The sequence below is a fragment of the Oncorhynchus kisutch genome, linkage group LG10 (genome assembly GCF_002021735.2).
Source record: "Oncorhynchus kisutch isolate 150728-3 linkage group LG10, Okis_V2, whole genome shotgun sequence".
NCBI classification, from domain to species: Eukaryota; Metazoa; Chordata; class Actinopteri; order Salmoniformes; family Salmonidae; genus Oncorhynchus; species Oncorhynchus kisutch.
In genome coordinates, this window is record NC_034183.2 from 35,905,583 (window position 1) to 35,926,286 (window position 20,704).

Here is a 20,704-nt window from a genome sequence, read left to right on the forward strand (position 1 = left end):
GACTTACACCCTAACCACTCTCCCAATAAGGGTTATCGAGGGCATGTGCTTATTGGGCCAGTATAGTTTGGTCCTGTCTGGAAGAAACTCTAACCCCTTCTCCCTAGGCACTTGTTGTAGAGCAGAAACAATTTGATTGGTGTAAGCAATAGGGTGAATGCATTTTGAAATAAATCTCAGCTCTGTTAAAAGTACACTCAAGAAAATATTCAGGAGTATCATTAAAACAGGTTAATATGCCCTCACCAAAATTAGACAACTATACAGAAAGCCCTTCAATTGCTGAAATCAATGAGAGAATAGACCGATTAAATGATAACTAACACAGACATCGTGGTGTAGCAGTAAGATCTGAATACTATGAACCAAGAGGTTGTGAGTTCAAATCCCAGATGACGGCATGTTGAAGAATAATTTCTGTATAAACGAACATGCACAATGTAATCTTGTGTCAAATATGTAAGTTGAAAACACTGTGTTAAAAGCACTGTGTGTGTGAGTACCCCTAAATCTTGCCAACAGACAAGTGATGTGAATGGATCAGTGGTTGACCAATCATGTTCTTGGAAACAGTAACATGGCGCGATGTGTAATGAAACCTCTTTTTTTGGGGGAGAACGTTTCTTTGGGACCATCAGGCAACACGTCCTGACAACTGACACACAGTGGTGTTCATGCAACTTTCCCATGAAACGTGTCTGGAACATTAACATTTATATTTCTCGAACATGGAAACCATTTTCTGTGTTATGTTTGGTGTAACGTTGATGAAATATTATCTCAACCTTCAGAAAACTGAACACATGAATGTTCTTGCAACGTCCCATGAAACGCGTCTAGAACATAGAATGTTGTATATTCTGAGAACATTGTAACCACATTCTGGATAAATTCTGTTTGAAATGTTCTCCTAACTTTAACACCAAAACATGCTAAAAAAGATTCTCAGAAGGGTTTGTCTATTATACAGTGCGTCCTGAAACTATTCAGACCCCTTAACTTTTTCCACATTTTGTTACGTTAGTCTTATTCGCAAAATTGATTAAATCGTTTTTTTTTACCCTGATCAATCTACACACAATACCCCATAATGACAAAGCAAAAACAGGTTTTTAGAAATTGTAGCACATTTATTGAAAAATAAATACTGAAATACCTTATTTACATACAGTTGAAGTCGGAAGTTTACATACACATACACTTGGAGTCATTAAAACTTGTTTTTCAACCACTTCACAAATTTAAAAAGTATAGTTTTGGCAAGTCGGACATCTACTTTGTGCATGACACAAGTAATTTTTCCAACAATTGTTTACGGACAGATTATTTCAAGTCTGGTTCATCCTTGGGAGCAATTTCCAAATGCCTGAAGGTACCACGTTCATCTGTACAAACAATAGTACGCAAGTATAAACACCATGGGACCACGCAGCCGTCATACCGCTCAGAAGGAAGACGCGTTCTGTCTCAGATGCTGGAGGAAACAGATACAGAAGTATCCATATCCACAGTAAAACGAGTCCTATATCAACATAACCTGAAAGGCCGCTCAGCAAGGGAGAAGCCACTGCTCCAAAACCGCCATAAAGAATATGGTTTGCAACTGCACATGGGTACAAAGATCATACTTTTTGGAGAGATGTCCTCTGGTCTGATGAAACAAAAATATAACTGTTTGGCCATAATGACCATCGTTATGTTTGGAGGAAAAAGGGGGAGGCTTGCAAGCAGAAGAACATCATCCCAACCGTGAAGCATGGGGGTGGCAGCATCATGTTGTGGGGCTGCTTTGCTGCAGAAGGGACTGGTGCACTTCACAAAATAGATGGCAACATGAGGGTGGAAAATTATGTGAATATATTGAAGCTCAAGACATCAGTCAGGTTGGTCGCAAATGGGTCTTCCAATGGACAATGACCCCAAGCATACTTCCAAGTTGTGGCAAAATGGCTTAAGGACAACAAAGTCAAGGTATTGGAGTGGTCATCATAAAGCCCTGACCTCAATCCTATAGAAAATTTGTGGGCAGAACTGAAAAAGTGTGTGCGAGCGAGGAGGCCTACAAACCTGACTCAGTTACACCAGCTCTGTCAGGAGGAATGGGCCAAAATTCACCCAACTTATTGTGGGAAGCTTGTGGAAGGCTATCTGAAATGTTTGACCCAAGTTAAACAATTTAAGGTAATGCTACCAAACACTAATGGAGTGCATGTAAACTTCTGACCCACTGGGAATGTGATGAAAGAAATAAAAGCTCAAATAAATCTCTCTACTATTATTCTGACATTACACATTCTTAAAATAAAAGTGGTGATCCTAACTGACCTAGGACAGGGCATTTTTACTAGGATTAAATGTCAGGAATTGTGAAAAACTGAGTTTAAATGTATTTGGCTACGGTGTATGTAATCTTCTGGCTTAAACTGTAAGTATTCAGACCCTTTGCTATGAGACTTGAAATTGAGCTCTTGTGCATCCTGTTTCCATTGATCATCCTTGCGATGTTTTTACAACTTGATTGGACTCCACCTGTGGTAAATTCAATTGACTGGACATGATTTGGAAAGGCACACACCTGTCTATATAAGGTCCCACAGTTGACGGTGCATGCCAGAGCAAGATCCAAGCCATGAGGTCAATGGAATTGTCCGTGAAGCTTCAAGACAGGATTGTGTCGAAGCACAGATCTGGGGAAGGATACAAAAAAATATCTGCAGCATTGAAGGTCCCCAAGAACACAGTGGCCTCCATCATTCTTGAATGGAAAAAGTTTGGAACTACCAAGACTCTTCCTACAGCTGACGATCCGGCAATTTGGGTGAGAAGGACCTTGGTCAGGGAGGTGACCGTTAACCCGATGGTCACTCTGACAGAGCTCCAGAGTTCCTCTGTGGAAATGGGATAACCTTCTAGAAGGACAACCATCTGTGCAGCAGTTCACCAATCAGGCCTCTATGGTAGAGTGGCCAGATGGAAGCCACTCCTCAGTAAAAGGCACATGACTGTAGGGCTGGGCGATATGGCCAAAATAACATATCATGGTAACATATGATGGTATTTTATGTTTTTGATTAATAGAAGTTCTAAATTTGCTTTATGAGTAGTGTATGACCCTAGGGTTGCAACATATATTTTAAATGATTTCAATGGGTTGTTCTTCATTCAGATTGTTTTATACTCTTCAATTCAACTTCCTGTATTTCCATCCATTTCTGCATTTCCCGCACTCATTTTAGATCATTTCCACACTGCCACGATATGGGGAAAAATACTAGGCCTTATTTTTTTCTAAATGTTGCGATTCAGATCAAAACACTTGGGTGAACTTTTGGAATCATGGAAATAGAATGTTTATTATAATTCTATAGTTAGAATATAAATAATAGTGGGCACTTTGAATACAGTGTTGTTTGACATGACAACGAATGAAAATGCAATGGACAGGTTATTGTGACAGGGTAGGAACCAAAGTGATATTCAGTGTTTCCTATGGGACCCTATAATCGTGTGCTACATTAAATCTTTATTCATGTAGCCAACATATTCATGCTTCGCCAATTCCTCTTTGATTTAGAAGATACTGTTGCGCAAACAACATGCTGATTTAAGCCTCCACCAGTACTGGTATCAGGCTGTATTAGCTAGCTACGTTTGCTCCGACTCAGTACTTTTATTAGCTAAGTTAGTTTACTAGGCAGATAACTAGCGTTTAGCATTAGTGGCTAACACGATTTAACATAACTTGCTAAGAAAATACAAACTAGCTGTTTGCAGATGTAAGAAACACAAACTGATATTGTAATTCTAGAACACTTGTGGATTTATATTAAGATCAAAGTGGAAACAACATCGTTGTCATCAACATTGTTGAATGTGCTGCATTGACCATGCAGACTGAACGAAAGTGTCTTGTGGTCAAGCAACAACAAAGGCGCTCTTTGAGTGACAGGGGGTGGGACTAGGTCTGTGTCGAAAGAGCAGAATTAGGCCGATACCCACTAATTATCAAAATCCAGAAAAGAGCCGTTAAATTCTACAACCACCTAAAAGGAAGCGATTCACAAACCTTCCACAACAAAGCCATCACCTACAGAGAGATGAACCTGGAGAAGAGTCCCCTAAGCAAGCTGGTCCTGGGGCTCTGTTCACAAACACACCTCACAGAGCCCCAGGACAACAGCACAATTAGACCCAACCAAATCATGAGAAAACAAAAAGATATTTACTTAACACATTGGAAAGAATTAACAAAAAAACTGAGCAAACTAGAATGCTATTTGGCCCTACACAGAGAGTACACAGCGGCAGAATACCTGACCACTGTGACTGACCCAAAATTAAGGAAAGCTTTGGCTATGTACAGACTCAGTGAGCATAGCCTTGCTATTGAGAAAGGCCGCCGTAGGCAGACATGGCTCTCAAGAGAAGACAGGCTATGTGCTCACTGCCCACAAAATGAGGTGGAAACTGAGCTGCACTTCCTAACCTCCTGCCCAATGTATGACCATATTAGAGAGACATATTTCCCTCTGATTACACAAATCCACAAAGAATTCGAAAACAAATCCAATTTTGAAAAACTCCCATATCTATTGGGTGAAATTCCACAGTGTGCCATCACAGCAGCAAGATTTGTGACCTGTTGCCACGAGAAAAGGGCAACCAGTGAAGAACAAACACCATTGTAAATACAACCCATATTTATGCTTATTTATTTTATCTTGTGTCCTTTAACCATTTGTACATTGCTAAAACACTGTATATATATATATATATAATATGACATTTGTAATGTCTTTACTGTTTTGAAACTTCTGTATGTTTACTGTTAATTTTTGTTGTTTTTCACTTTATATATTCACTTTGTATGTTGTCTACCTCACTTGCTTTGGCAATGTTAACACATGTTTCCCATGCCAATAAAGCCCTTGAATTGAATTGAATTGAGAGAGAGCGGCGAGGGATGACTCAAGTAGGAGTAAACTATAAAAATGGACGTTACACACAGCGTATCACATACCGTTATAGAAGGTAAAGTAAAAACCCAAACCAGTCCATGCATAAATACTGGTACGTAGTAAAATACGGTATACAGCCCAGCCCTACATGACAGCCGCTTGGACTTTGCCAAAAGGCACCTAAAGGACTCAGACCATGGAAACAAGATTCTCTGGTTTGATGAAATCGAGATTGAAGTCTTTGGCCTGAATGCCAAGCGTCATGTCCGGAAGAAACCTGGTACCGTCCCTACAGTGAAGCATGGTGGTGGCAGCATCATGCTGTGGGGATGTTTTTCAGCAGCAGGGACTGGGAGACTAGGCAGTATTGAGGGAAAGATGAACGGAGCAAAGTACAGATTGATCCTTGATGAAAACCTGCTCCAGAGCACTCAGGACCTGAGACTGGGGCAAAGGTTCACCTTCCAACAGGACAACTACCCTAAGCACACAGCCAAGACAATGCAAGAGTGGCTTCGGGACAAGTCTCTGAATGTCCGTGAGTGGCCCAGCCAGAGCCCAGACTTGAACCTGAACGAACATATCTGAGGAGACCTGAAAATAACTGTTCAGCGACGCTCCCCATCCAACCTGACAAAGCTTGAGAGGACATGCATAGAAGAATGGGAGAAACTCCCCAAATACATGTGTGCCAAGCTTGTAGCGTCATGCCCAGGAAGACTCAGGGCTGTAATCGCTGGCAAAGGTGATTCAACAAAGTACTGTGTAAAGGGTCTGAATACTTATGTAAATGTGATATTTCAGTTTATTTTATTTTTTTAAATGTTGCAAATAATTCCAGCGTGGGAATGAAAGGAATGTAGACACACGATTCCTTGGAGAGAATAACCGGATGGTCCTGCTTGAATTGACCTTGTTAGATACAGATACAGCTACTCAACCGTTGCATTGATTGTTAAGAGGTTCCTTTGTCTTTGTCTTCTTCAACCTCGTTTTGGGGTCACGAAAAGTCGTGGACCTCGGCTACAGCGCGCGGTCAACTTAGTCTGATATGTAAATTCTTAACTCACATGTTTAATACCCCTGGGTCACAAAGGGGCGTTTCCATCTTTATAGCAAGTTCTCTGGGGGGGGTATCTAGTTACAAGGCAAGGTATGGATTTTACTGTGATCTAGTTTAGACAAATACATTCACAGTTCATCTTTACTAAAACATTATCTTTGATTGGGATATTTTCTACACAACACACAGTATGTAAAAGTAAAACTCATTTTATTTCATATTCCCTCTATCGTTGTTACCATCATTTTGGCTGATGAAATATTGTCCCAAAGTCCATTTACAGTGGGGCAAAAAAGTATTTAGTCAGCCACCAATTGTGCAAGTTCTCACACCTAATAAGATTAGAGAGGCCTGTAATTTTAATCATAGGTACACTTCAACTATGACAGACAAAATGAGAAAGAAAAAAATCCAGAAAATAACATTGTAGGATTTTTAATGAATTTATTAGCAAATTATGGTGGAAAATAAGTATTTGGTCAATAACAAAAGTTTATCTCAATACTTTGTTATATACCCTTTGTTGGCAATGACAGAGGTCAAACGTTTTCTGTAAGTCTTCACAAAGTTTTCACACACTGTTTCACATACTGGCCAGTCATGACACACTGTACGGGTAACATTACAAAAAATGTAAATTTTCAATTCAAGGTGCTTTATTGGCATGGGAAACATATGTTAACATTACCAAAGCAAGTGGGGTAGATAATATACAAAAGTGAAATAAACAAAAATTAACAGTAAACATTACACTCACAGAAGTTTCAAAAGAATAAAGACATTACAAATGTCATATTATGTATATATACAGTGTTGTAATGATGTACAAATGGTTAAAGTACAAAAGGGAAATAAATAAGCATAAATATGGGTTGTATTTACAATTATGTTTGTTCTTCACTAGTTGACCTTTTCTTGTGGCAACAGGTCACAAATCTTGCTGCAGTGATGGCACTCTGTGGTATTTCACCAAGTAGATATGGCAGTTTATCAAATAGGGGTTGATTTTTAATTCTTTGTGGATCTGTGTAATCAGAGGGAAATATGTGTCTCTAATATGGTCATACATTGGGCAGGAGGTTAGAATGTGCAGCTCAGTTTCCACCTGATTTTGTGGGCAGTGTGCACATAGCCTGACTTCTCCTCCTCTTTTGCACACATTGTATATAGACCCCCCCTTCGTTTTCTACTGTGTTATTGACTTGTTAATTGTTTACTCCATGTGTAACTCTTTGTTGTATGCTCACACTGCTATGCTTTATCTTGGCCAGGTCGCAGTTGCAAATGAGAACTTGTTCTCAACTAGCCTACCTGGTTAAATAAAGGTGAAATAAAAAAAATAAAATAAAGAGCCAGGTCTGCCTACAGCGGCCTTTCTCAATAGCAAAGCTATGCTCACTGAGTCTGTACATAGTCAAAGCTTTCCTTAAGTTTGGGTCAGTCACAGTGGTTAGGTATTCTGCCACTGTGTACTCTCTGTTTAGGGCCAAATAGCATTCTAGTTTGCTCATTTTTTTTGTGAATTCTTTCCAATGTGTCAAGTAATTATCTTTTTGTTTTCTCATGATTTGGTTGGGTCTAATTCTGTTGCTGTCCTGGGGCTCTGTGAGGTGTGTTTGTGAACAGAGCCCCAGGACCAGCTTGCTTAGGGGACTCTTCTCCAGGTTCATCTCTCTGTAGGTGATGGCTTTGTTATGGAAGGTTTGGGAATCGCTTCCTTTTAGGTGGTTGTAGAATTGAACGGCTCTTTTCTGGATTTTGATAATTAGCGGGTATCGGGCTAATTCTGCTCTGCATGCATTATTTGGTGTTCTACGTTGTACACAGAGGATTTTTTTTCAGAATTCTGCATGCAGAGTCTCAATTTGGTGTTTGTCCCATTTTGTGAATTCTTGGTTCGTGAGCAGACCCCAGACCAGACCTCACAACCATAAAGGGCAATGGGTTCTGTAACTGATTCAAGTATTTTTAGCTAGATCCTAATTGGTATGTTGAATTTTATGTTACTTTTGATGGCATAGAATGCCCTTCTTGCCTTGTCTCTCAGATCGCTCACAGCTTTGTAGAAGTTACCTGTTGCGCTGATGTTTAGGCCAAGGCATGTATAGTTTTTTGTGTGCTCTAGGGCAACGGTGTCTAGATGGAATTTATATTTGTTGGCGTGGTGACTGGACCTTTTTTGGAACACCATTATTTTGGTCTTACTGAGATTTATTGTCAGAGCACAGGTCTAGCAGAATCTGTGCAGAATATCAAGGTGCTGCTGTAGACCCTCCTTGGGGGGTCTACAGCAAACAGTAGACAGACCAGACCAGACTAGACATTTGATTTCAGATTCTAGTAGGGTGAGGCCGGGTGCTGCAGTCTTTTCTAGCGCCAATTCGTTGATATATATGTTGAAGAGGGTGGGGCTTAAGCTGCATCCCTGTCTCACCCCACGGCCCTGTGGGAAGAAATGTGTTTTTTTTGCCTATTTTATCTGCACACTTGTTGTTTGTGTCCATGGACTTTCTAATGTCGTATGTTTTTCCCCCAGAAAATGTCTCTCCCTATAATTTTTTGCTGGGTCTCTCTTTCTCACACAAGCACACACACACACACACACACACACAACTGTAATGGTGTTCTTTTGTTCTGGTCTGTACTCTGGGTGATTGAGGAATTTGTGTCAGTGTGTGCTGGCCAGGGAGAGGGGTTTGTGTGTCTGACCAGTCAACTGTTTCTGCCTCTTGATTGGACTCTCATTGAATTTTTTATAAATTGACTTGTAGAGATTGCTAGAGCGAACAAATTACTCTTATCTTTCAGTCTCTCTCTCGTTCCAATTTCCCTATCTCTCTCTTTCCAATTCTACCCCCTCTCTCTTCCTCTCTCTCTCTCCCCCCAGCATCTCTGTTGAAGTTTTGGTACAGGGAGTTGGAGGAGCCGTTGATTCCGCATGAGTTCTATGAGGAGTGTATCACTCACTATGATGACCCTGAGGCTGCAGTCAACGTTGTCATGGCCCTGCCTCACATCAACAAACTGGTGCTCTGCTACCTCATACGTTTTCTACAGGTAACACACACACACACACTATACTGTACATACAAAAGTCCAGTGTAAAAAGAAGCTCTCATCAATCCACTCCCTGAGCTTATTTATTTTAGGGACAGTGATTTACAAAAGTAAACCTTCAATAGTGAACATAGTAGGAATAGGATGGCTAGTGGCTACTGTTGATTGTCTGCAAAAAGAAAGCTACAAAAAGACACCTAGCATTCATCTTGGCTAGCCTTCTGTAGCTGTACGGTGCCTTCAGAAAGTATTCAGACCCCTTGACTTTTTCCACATTTTGTTACGTTACAGCCTTATTCTAAAATTCTAAAACAGGTTATTAGAATATTTAGCAAGTTTATAAAAAATTTAAAACAGAAATACCTTATTTACATTATTTAAAATCAGGCCTTTATGGTAGTGGCCTGATGGAAGCCACTCCTCAGTAAAAAGGCACATGATAGCCCAGTTGGAGTTTACCAAAAAGCACCCAAATACTCTCAGACCATGAGAAACAAGATTCTCTGGTCTGATGAAACCAAGATTGAACTCTTTGGCCTGAATGCCAATCGTCACGTCTGGAGGAAACCTTGCACCATCTCTACGGTGAAGCATGGTGGTGGCAGCATCTACAACGCGTCAGGGACTGGGAGACTAGACACGATCGAGGGAAAGATGAACGGAGCAAAGTACAGAGAGATCCTTGATGAAAACTTGCTCCAGAGCGCTCAGGACCTCAGACTGGGGCGAAGGTTAACCTTCAACAGGACAACTACCCTAAGCACACAGCCAAGACAACGCAGGTGTGGCTTCGGGACAAGTCTCTGAATGTCCTTGAGTGGCCCAGCCAGAGCCTGGACTTGAACCCGAACGAACATCTTTGGAAAGACCTGAAAATAGCTGTTCAGCGACTCTCCCTATTCAACCTGACAGAGCTTGAGAGGATCTGCAGAGAAGAATGGGAGAAACTCCCTAAATACAGGTGTGCCAAGCTTGTAGCGTCATACCCAAGAAGACTCAATGCTTTAATCGCTGCCAAAGGTGCTTCAATAAAGTACTGAGTAAAGGGTCTGAATACTTATGTAAATGTGATATAAAAATGTTGTTATTTTAATTTTATTAACTAAACAAATCTACAAACCTATTTTTGCTTTGTCATTATGGGGTATGGTGTGTAAATTGATGAGGGGAAAAAACAACTCAATACATTTTAGAATAAGGCTGTAACAAAATGTGGAAAAGTCAAGGGGTCTGAATACTTTCCAAATGCAGTGTAGATATCTTTGGAAAAGCAGTTAACGGGGTAGTGTCCTGTTTTGAATATCTTAAAATGACATATAGTACATCATCCTCTCTACACACTCATGCTCACACACTAATACACACTTTTTAACTTCACACATCACCCTCTTCCTGCAGGTAACGCACACACACACACACCTGCTCAAACACACCCATCATCATCTCTCTCTTTCTCTCGGTCTCTCTAACCCTCCAGGTGTTTGGCCAGCCTACCAACGTGGTGATAACTAAGATGGATGTGAACAACCTGGCCATGGTGATGGCTCCCAACTGCCTGCGCTGCCAGTCAGACGACCCACGCATCATCTTTGAGAACACGCGTAAAGAGATGTCCTTCATCCGCGTGCTCATCCAGCGCCTCGACACCAGCTTTATGGATGGCCTGCTATAGCCCCCCAACTTCAACTGTGCCCCAAAACTACCATACGACACGGAGCGCCTCTCTCCCTGCTATAGCCCCCCACTTTTCAACTACACTACCCTGAAAAAAAACCACACGGGTTGCCCCCCAATTTTAAATGTGCCCATAAATCCACCAAGGCTCCACCTTCCCCACAGACCCTGTTCTAGCCCCCCAACATCAATTGGGATGACCAGTTGGGATACCTCCCAACTCCAACTTCCCCCCCATATACCCTGCTATAGCCCCCAAACTACAACTACTGACCCCAAAACCATCCATTCACACAGGACGGGATGATCCCCGAAGGAGCCCCAACCCAGCCTGACCCGGACCCCTGACCTCTAACCTCTACCCCCACCCTACACACAGGGACTTGCATCTCACACACACTGATGTACAGGGTTACACATACTCACATAGACATACTGTCACATGTACATTTACTGACGTGTACACACACTCACTTGTATAGTACACATCCATACACACAATTTCTGAAATCAGGGTGTTGGACCACAAATCAGCTCCGAACCCAGAGCTGCAGTCAAACTGCCATCAAAGGTGGATAAATGAAGATGTCCCACTCAGGCTGTTTACCATTGATAAAAATGGTCACAGTTCCGGCCTGCTTAAGGGATGACTCTTTCATAGGTACAAATGCATTAGCAGCTGAGTCTGGTCTGTTTAGTTCATTGACTAAATGAACCAGAAAAAAGGAGGACGTGAGATGTCTTGCTTCCTCTCCTGTCTCTGCTGCCATGAAGCCTGTCAGTCCATCTGCACTGTTGTCACCAACCAACTGATGTCAATAAAGTTCTTTATTTAGATTTTTGGGGACGGTGGGGGGGGGGGGAGAATCCAGGTCAGGTGCTAGACGGGATCATCGCAGCACTGCCAATCAACCGTGACTGTTGCAACCAGAAGTGATAGACAACCCTACAGCCCTTATCGCCCATCCGCCTGGTACATAGGCCCTCCTGCCCCACTCACCCCTCTGACCACCCAGACAACCACACAACCTCTACCCCTAGAGCCCCTCACCATCTACCCCCACAACACATCCTCAAGATGGTGCACACCTCTATACTCTCATACTGATATGATTTCCGAATGTCTAAATTGAGATCTGTCCACCTCTGTCTGTCTGTTTCTCTCGGTCAGAAAAACTGGACCTGTCTTTTGGACCTGTAAAGTTTTCTTTAGTTGCTGATTTGACTGGGTATGGATTAAAAATATATATTATTCATTGATTTGTTGTATTTAACAGAGTTAAGTTTTTTGCCCACGATTTTATATAATTTAATTTATTTGTATTTATTTCAGCAATATTTCCTAATGCCTTCTTATTAGACAATATACTTTAGGATTCACGTTGTCTGTCTGTGTGTCCCACATTGCACCCTATTCCCTTTATAGTGCACTAGTTTTTGTCAAAAGTAGTGCACTATATAGGGAATAGGGTGCCCTTTTGGGATGCACATCGTCTTTATGTTTGAGAGATTGAGTGTGGACATGTAGGCATGTATGTGCTTGTGTCTGTGTTTTCAATACAATAGGGCATATACATCACATGTTCATCTGCTCTCTGAAGGGTACAGTTGGTGTGTCTCTCTGTGTGTCTGAGAGTTAAGTCCTGCTGTTTTTTTTGTTCTGTTCAATCTGTGTTTACACACGTGCACAACCTAATTAAGTCCACATTCTCGCAGAAGGACTCTCGTACTCTAACATTCACGGAAGCCCTCACGCACTCAGATGTTGCGTATCTGTAGATGGATCTTTTCTGCGTTAAATAGCGGTCAAGCAACATGTTGAAGAGATAAAGTGGATGCGTGGTGAGGAAGAACGGGAGGGGAGAAAGGGGTGTATGTCACTAAGTGGGGCGGCAGGGTAGCCTAGTGGTTAGAGCGTTGGACTAGTAACCGAAAGGTTTCAAGTTCAAATCCCCGACAAGGTAAAAATCTGTCGTTCTGCCCCTGAACAAGGCAGTTAACCCACTGTTCCTAGGCCGTAAGTGAAAATAAGAATTTGTTCTTAACTGACTTGCCTAGTTAAATAAAGATAATAATAAAAAATGTACAGTACCAGTCAAAAGTCTGGACAGACCTACAAGGGTTTTTCTTGAATGAGTATGTGCATCCCAAAACATACCCTATTTCTTATATAGTGCACTACTTTTGACAGAGCCCTGGTGGGACCTCGTCAAAAGTAGTGCATTATATAGGGAATAGGGTGCCCTTTGGTAGGTACACAAAGTGTGTGTGTGTCCTTTAAATCAATGACATCAAGCATTACAACACCTGGTTACCAAGTAGGCCTACCTTGGTTGCACAAGGACTGGGTGCATTCTATCAGGGTGGAACTGTAGTGAGACCTGGACCATTTCTAATCAAACAAAGCTTGGCGTCATCTGACACAGGAACAGGATACATGTTCTTTGATACCGAATACATACAGGATACATGATGTTTGACCACTTTTGAATGAGCAAATAGTTTTGATGATCATGACAGAGACCTGATCTAGTCCAAAAGTATAAGATAGCTAGCTGCTCGTTGTGACTCGCCCTGCATCAGAGAGCTCATTGAACAGGAGAGAACGACAGAGCAATAACCTACACCCTCTGGATCAGTAACCAGGTTTCTATCCAACCTTTTTAAGTGAGTGAAGTATATGTCAGATAAAACATTTCACGACAGTCGTGATGGAAACCGCAAATAACCATCATATCGAAGCAAACTTCGAGTCACGTGATGATATGTTTGGTCGTCTTCCCACTATAATACTGCAGTGATTGATGCTCCTTTCCAATAAATATTGAGGGTCTTAATCCAGAGAAATTATGGTCGATACTTGGCTGCCTTTTGACATATTAAAATAATCTCGCTCTTTTGTCCATTATAATGTCATCATATAGGCTATCCTACGTGCACTGTATCTGCCAGCTGTTGGCTAGAGAGCACGTACCAAGACCAGAGTGGGCACAATCGCAATATAACGCCATTTATTTTTTTACATAACCACATTTAACTTGTATTATTTATTCGGTACATTGTCATTTAACCGCAAAAGTAAGACTTTTTTCCGCAACAGGTCAGTTTGATGGAAACACATCTCGGGTAGGAAAATGCATATTTTTGAATATTCACATGAAAATCTGTCGCCAATTGGATGTACTCTTCATTTACCTCTCAACAATGGCTGAATTACAATCTGTAAGTAGTATAACTGTTCACTCAGTACTTTGGCCAATACTACATTTTTTACTGACATGTTTAAAACTATTTTCTACAGTGGAAAGGAGGGCATACACTCACATGTTAACAACATAGACTACCAAGGGGCACTAAAATACTACTCTCAGAGACAGAAAGACGGAACAAAAATGTGTGTGTATGTGTTTGTGTAAGGGATGGCAGTAGAAAATTGACCAATCAGCATGCAGAATTTCGGGTCACCACTTTTAAAAACAAAGTAAATAAAAGAAAAATACATGAAAAAAATAAACATAAAATACTTACAGAAAGGATTTACAAACATGAAGTGTTAAAAATACATGTTTCCACTTTAAGAGATGATTTTTAATCTCTTTGTTTTCAATGATTACTGGTTGGTTCTCGTTTTTGATTTGTTGCTACATATGTTCTTCTTACAGTTTGTGTCCATACTGTTATTATCATTATTAATGTAATTAAAATGACTGATATTGATCACAAGTAAGGTGGGAATCAGCTGCTATGTACTCTGTGCTCCTCACCTCCTCCTTTTCTTCCTCCAACTTCCCCTACTCCTCAACCTTTTCTTTTCTCTTTTAATGTCCACTGTCTGTCACTCAAACAAAAATCAACATTGTTTAATAAACAATTAAAATGTGAAATATTCATGGTTTGTGTGAGACTTTTATTATCTAACACAGTGACAATCCATCTTAGTTGACTCGCATGTCAATGTAACAATGCAGTATGTACAGTTGAAGTCGCAAGTTTACATACACTTAGGTTGGAGTCATTAAAAAAATCGTTTTTCAACCACTCTTGTTTACAAGCTATAGTTTTGGCAAGTCGGTTAGGACATCTCCTTTGTGCATGACACAAGTCATTTTTCCAAATAATGTTTACAGACAGATTATTTCACAATTTATTGTGGGAAGCTTGTGGAAGGCTACCCAAAACGTTTGGCCCAAGTTAAACAATTTAAATGCAATGCCACCAAATACTAATTGAGAGTATGTAAACTTCTGACCCACTGGGAATGTGATGAAATAAATAAAAGCTGAAATAAATCATTCTCTCTACTATTATTCTGTCATTTCACTTTTTTTTCAATTTAAAGTTTTATTAAGTTCTTGTTTTTCAATCAACCAACAAAACACATTCCACATTCACAGATGTGACAGGCTTTAAAAACACACTCCACATTCACAGATGTGACAGGCTTTAAAAACACACTCCACATTCACAGATGTGACAGGCTTAAAAACACACTCCACATTCACAGATGTGACAGGCTTTAAAAACACACTCCACATTCACAGATGTGACAGGCTTTAAAAACACACTCCACATTCACAGATGTGACAGGCTTAAAAACACACTCCACATTCACAGATGTGACAGGCTTTAAAAACACATTCCACATTCACAGATGTGACAGGCTTAAAAAACACATTCCACATTCACAGATGTGACAGGCTTAAAAAACACATTCCACATTCACAGATGTGACAGGCTTTAAAAACACACTCCACATTCACAGATGTGACAGGCTTTAAAAACACACTCCACATTCACAGATGTGACAGGCTTTAAAAACACACTCCACATTCACAGATGTGACAGGCTTAAAAACACACTCCACATTCACAGATGTGACAGGCTTAAAAACACACTCCACATTCACAGATGTGACAGGCTTTAAAAACACACTCCACATTCACAGATGTGACAGGCTTAAAAAATAAATAATAATAGATATATATATATATATATATATATATATATATATATATATATATATATATATATATATATATATATATACAGTGGGGCAAAAAAAGTATTTAGTCAGCCACCAATTGTGCAAGTTCTCCCACTTAAAAAGATGAGAGAGGCCTGTAATTTTCATCATAGGTACACTTCAACTATGACAGACAAAATGAGAAAAAAAATACAGAAAAATCACATTGTAGGATTTTCAATTAATTTATTTGCAAATTATCTTCTTCTGGATCATCCAAATGCTCTCTAGCAAACTTCAGATGGACCTGGACATGTACTGGCTTAAGCAGGGGGACACGTCTGGCACTGCAGGATTTGAGTCCCTGGCGGCGTAGTGTGTTACTTATGGTAGGCTTTGTTACTTTGGTCCCAGCTCTCTGCAGGTCATTCACTAGGTCCCCCCGTGTGGTTCTGGGATTTTTGCTCACCGTTCTTGTGATCATTTTGACCCCCCGGGGTGAAATCTTGCATGGAGCCGCAGATCGAGGGAGATTATCAGTGGTCTTTTATGTCTTCCATTTCCTAATAATTGCTCCCACAGTTGATTTCTTCAAACCAAGCTGTTTACCTTTTGCAGATTCAGTCTTCCCAGCCTGGTGCAGGTCTACAATTTTGTTTCTGGCGTCCTTTGACAGCTCTTTGGTCTTGGTCATAGTGGAGTTTGGAGTGTGACTGTTTGAGGTTGTGGACAGGTGTCTTTTATACTGATAACAAGTTCAAACAGGTGCCATTAATACAGGTAAAGAGTGGAGGACAGAGGAGCCTCTTAAAGAAGAAGTTACAGGTCTGTGAAAGCCAGAAATCTTGCTTGTTTGTAGGTGACCAAATACGTATTTTCCACCATAATTTGCAAATAAATGCATTAAAAATCCTACAGTGTGATTTTCTGGAATTTTTTTTCTAATTTTGTCTGTCATAGTTGAAGTGTACCTATGATGAAAATTACAGGCCTCTCTCATCTTTTTAAGTGGGAGAACTTGAACAATTGGTGGCTGACTAAATACTTTTTTGCCCCACATACACACACACACACACACACACATACATATCCTACATACATGTACATACACACAAAGAACAATTAAAATATAAACATATAAAACTTGCAGCTGCACTATCAAGGTTCTTATTAGCTGTTTCTAGCCTTCGCTGAGACGACGAGCAAATCATTCGTTTTTAGATTTTACAGCACCTTACACCACACGTATCTGCTCATTTCCCTAATCACCCCATTCACTCTGTCCAATTTGAAATATAGTTGAGTAGTGGAGACCAGAGTCTATCAAACTTGGGCTGTCTCTTGCGGAGGTCATAAGTGAGCTTTTCAAGAGGGAGAAAGGCAACAATCTGGTCAATCCACATTTTAAATGTAGGAGGGGTATTAGAGGCCCACAACAGAATAATACATTTCTAAGCAAAGTATGTAATAGTCATAAGTACATTTTCTCTGTCAGGATCAAGAATAATGTCCTGCTGGGCATTAAGAAGATATATACTGTACATCTAGTATTTTCTGTGTAGCAGTATGTATAGATTGCCAGAATCTGGCAATCTCTCTACAGCTCCAAAATACATGCATATAGGTTCCACTTTCAGAGGTACATCTTTTACAGTTAGGAGACATGTCTGTTTTCATTCTATGGAGTCTCAGAGGAGTGTAATAAAATGTGTACAAAAATGTGTAATTAGATTCTTTCATTTTTACATTAGTAGAGGAGCAGTATACCCTGTCGCAAACCTCCGCCCATAACTCATCACTGATAGTCAGACCAAGGTCCTTTTCCCAGATTATTTTCAAAGGAGTAAAGGAGGAGCCTCCTTTCTCAGAAAGGAGTCTATAGATATAAGATATTTTGCCTTTAATGGATTCTGCTGTGGCAAGAAGGGTTTCAACTTCATTCAACTGAGTTCTAAACCTCCTCTTGGAAGTAAATGAGGAAATGACATGTCTAATTTGAAGTTTTTTTTTTTTAAAGGGATCTTGGCACATTGAAATCACTGCAGAGCTCTTGAAAGGATTTCAGTGTAGTGGTTTTCTGATGAAATAGGTCTGAAAAGGTCCTGATTTCTAGAGTATGCCAAAGATTAAAGTTGGCATCCCTCAGGGCTTTTGGCAAGTCTGGGTTGCCTACTATAGGCGAGTGAGAACATATTTGGGAGGAAATGCCCAGGTATTTCTTACAGTCCCTCCACGCTCGTAGGGTGCTGTAAATCACAAAGGTTTTGGCTATGTTGCCCACTTCACTAAAGTTATTAATGAATATAATTGAGCTTAGGGGCAATGAACCACAGGATTGGGCTTCTATCTGAATCCACGTTGACTCTTGTCTGTTTGTGATCCACGTTAGCATGTTGCGGATTTGGGCAGACCAGTGAACAATTGAAGGGAGGGAAGGGCAAGACCACCCTAAGATTCAGGTTTCGATAGAGTGGAGAACTTGATCCTCGTTTTTTTTTGCCCCATATACATTTGGTTAGTTGTTTTGAAAAAGGAAACTGGGAGATAGCATGGGAGCATCTGAAATAAATAGTTCAGTCTAGGGAGGATGTTCATACGGATGACATTAATTATTCCTACTAAGCTAATTGGGAGGGAGATCCAGGTTTGGAGATCGTTCTTGATTCGATCCAGGAGTGGGAGATCATTTTCCTTGAAAAGGCTATTCAGATCTGGTGTCATGAAGATCCCAAGGTTTTGAAACCCCTGTGTCTTCCATTGGACAGGACATAGTGTCTTCATAGAGCTGGTGAGTGTAATATTGAGGGCAGACAGTGGATTTGTTAAAATTGATCTTATAACCTGAAAACTTGCCATACTGAGCAATTGTGTCTAAAATGGGAGGGATTTCTCAGGGTTGGATATGTAGAGCAAGACATCATCTGCGTAAAGCGAAATCTTGTGCTGCAGGCCGCCTGCAGAAACACCCATAATACTTGGAATGCTCCTCTTTAACTCTGCCAGAGGCTCCGCCCCAAACAAGTAGAGCAGGGGGGACAGCGAGCACCCTTGTCTTGTGCCCCGTTCCAGGGGGAATCTGTCAGAGTTCAGTCCGTTAGTAGTCACCATGGGATTTGGATGAGAGTATAGTGATTTGATCCATTTAATAAAATTTGGGCCCATATTGAACTTTTCTAAGACTGAAAACAGAAAGCTCCATGTCATTGCAGTCAAACGCCTTCTCAGCATCCAGTGAAGCCAGCAGAACAGGGGTCTTCTGTGCGTTTACTTGATCAATAATATCAAAAAGACGGTGAATGTTATCAGAAGAGTATATGTCTCTAATAAATCCAGTTTTGTCCACTTTTATTATTTTGGGAAGAAGAGTGTTTAGTCTTTTGGCGAGCAATTTGGTAATTATTTTGTAGTCAAAATCCAACAAGCTTATGGGCCGGAAGGACGAGCAGGATAGAGGGTCCTTGTCTTTTTTTAGCAACACTGTAATGCGAACTGTGTGCATTGAGTCTGGGAGAACTCCGTTTTTTTTTAAATCCTCCAGCATTGGCATGAAGATAGGGCGGAGCTGGGGCCAAAAAGCTTTGTAGAACTCTCTGGGGAATCCATCTGGGCCTGGGGACTTATTAGGTGGCATGGAGGTAATTGCCTCCAGGATCTCCTCAGGAGTGAAGGGGGAGTTGAGATCTTCTTGGTCGGTCTCTGATAGTTTAGGTAGCGAGATTCCCTCTAGGAAAGAGTGGAGTTCTGCCTCCGTGTGTTTTCTCTCAGAGGTATATAGTTTGCAGTAAAAATCATGAAATGTTAAATTGATATTTTTTTTGTCATATGTGACCTCGTCCTCTGCTGTTTGGATAGCTATGATTGTACACTCTGACTGCTCTTTTTTAAATTGGTAAGCAAGCAATCTACTGGGCCTATTGCTACAATCATGGTATTTCTGTTTAGTAAAGAAGACATATTTTTTTATCTCCCGAGTGTAGTCCAAATTCAGTTTGGCTTTGGCTGCTTTAAGTTGACTCCAGGAGGTGCTGTCTGGGGATTATTTATGTACTTTTTCACAGCATTCCAGCTCCCTCTTGAGATCTAGCCTGTGTGCTTCCATTGGACAAAGGCGTGATCTGAAAGTGCTATGGGTCCAATTGTACCCGTGGCTGAATTTATGAAACCCTTAGGGATAAAAATGTAATCTATACGGGAGTAGGTGTTATGGACATTAGTGTCACGTTCTGACCTTAGTTCTTGTGTGTTTTCCTTGTTTTAGTGTTGGTCAGGATGTGAGCTGGGTGGGCATTCTATGTCTAGTTTGTCTATTTCTATGTTTGGCCTGATATGGTTCTCAATCAGAGGCAGGTGTTAGTCATTGTCTCTGATTGGGAAACATATTTAGGTAGCCTGTTTTGGTGTTGGGATTTGTGGGTGATTGTTTCTTGTCTTTGTGTCTATGCACCAGATAGGACTGTTTTTGTTTTTCACATTTATTGTTTTGTATTCTGTTCATGTTGAGTTACCTTATTAAAATAACATGAAATCTAACCACGGTGCGTTTTGGTCCGCCTCTCCTTCCCAGGAAGAAAGCCGTTACAATTAGAGTAGTATGTATAGTCCATAGATGAGCTATTAGTCTCTCTCCAGATATCTATCAGTCCCATCTCTTTAGTAAGAGAGTTCAACATCTTTGCAGATCTAGGATCTGTGGTGGGGACTTGAGATGATTTGTCTAGGGTTGGGTTAAGGGTACAATTAAAATCTCCGGCCACCACGCCAAAGGAAACACAATGCTCATTGAACAGGGTTATCTGTGTTAGGGGCGTATATGTTTAAGATAGTAATTGGTTGACCATACAGTGACCCAGTTATCAAAATAAATCTCCCCTCCGGATCAGATATGTTTTTGTCAATTATGAATGGAACATTCTAATGAATAAGTATGGCTGTGCCTCTACTGTTTGATTTGAAAGATGAGAAATACACCTGTCCCACCCAAGCTCTGCG

General features: G+C 40.7%; 1 protein-coding gene across 1 annotated transcript in view; it reads left to right on the plus strand.

Moving 5' to 3' along the window:
* The window catches only part of LOC109897203 (rho GTPase-activating protein 39), a 46,169-nt gene extending 32,481 nt beyond the window's left edge, over positions 1-13,688 (plus strand). Inside the window, exons 14-15 of the mRNA XM_031834966.1 lie at positions 8,909-9,078; positions 10,556-13,688. Of these exons, the coding sequence (XP_031690826.1) occupies positions 8,909-9,078; positions 10,556-10,750 (365 nt within the window). The 3' untranslated portion in view covers positions 10,751-13,688. The remainder of the gene's footprint in view (positions 1-8,908; positions 9,079-10,555) is intronic.
* Positions 13,689-20,704: the final 7,016 nt, after the last annotated feature.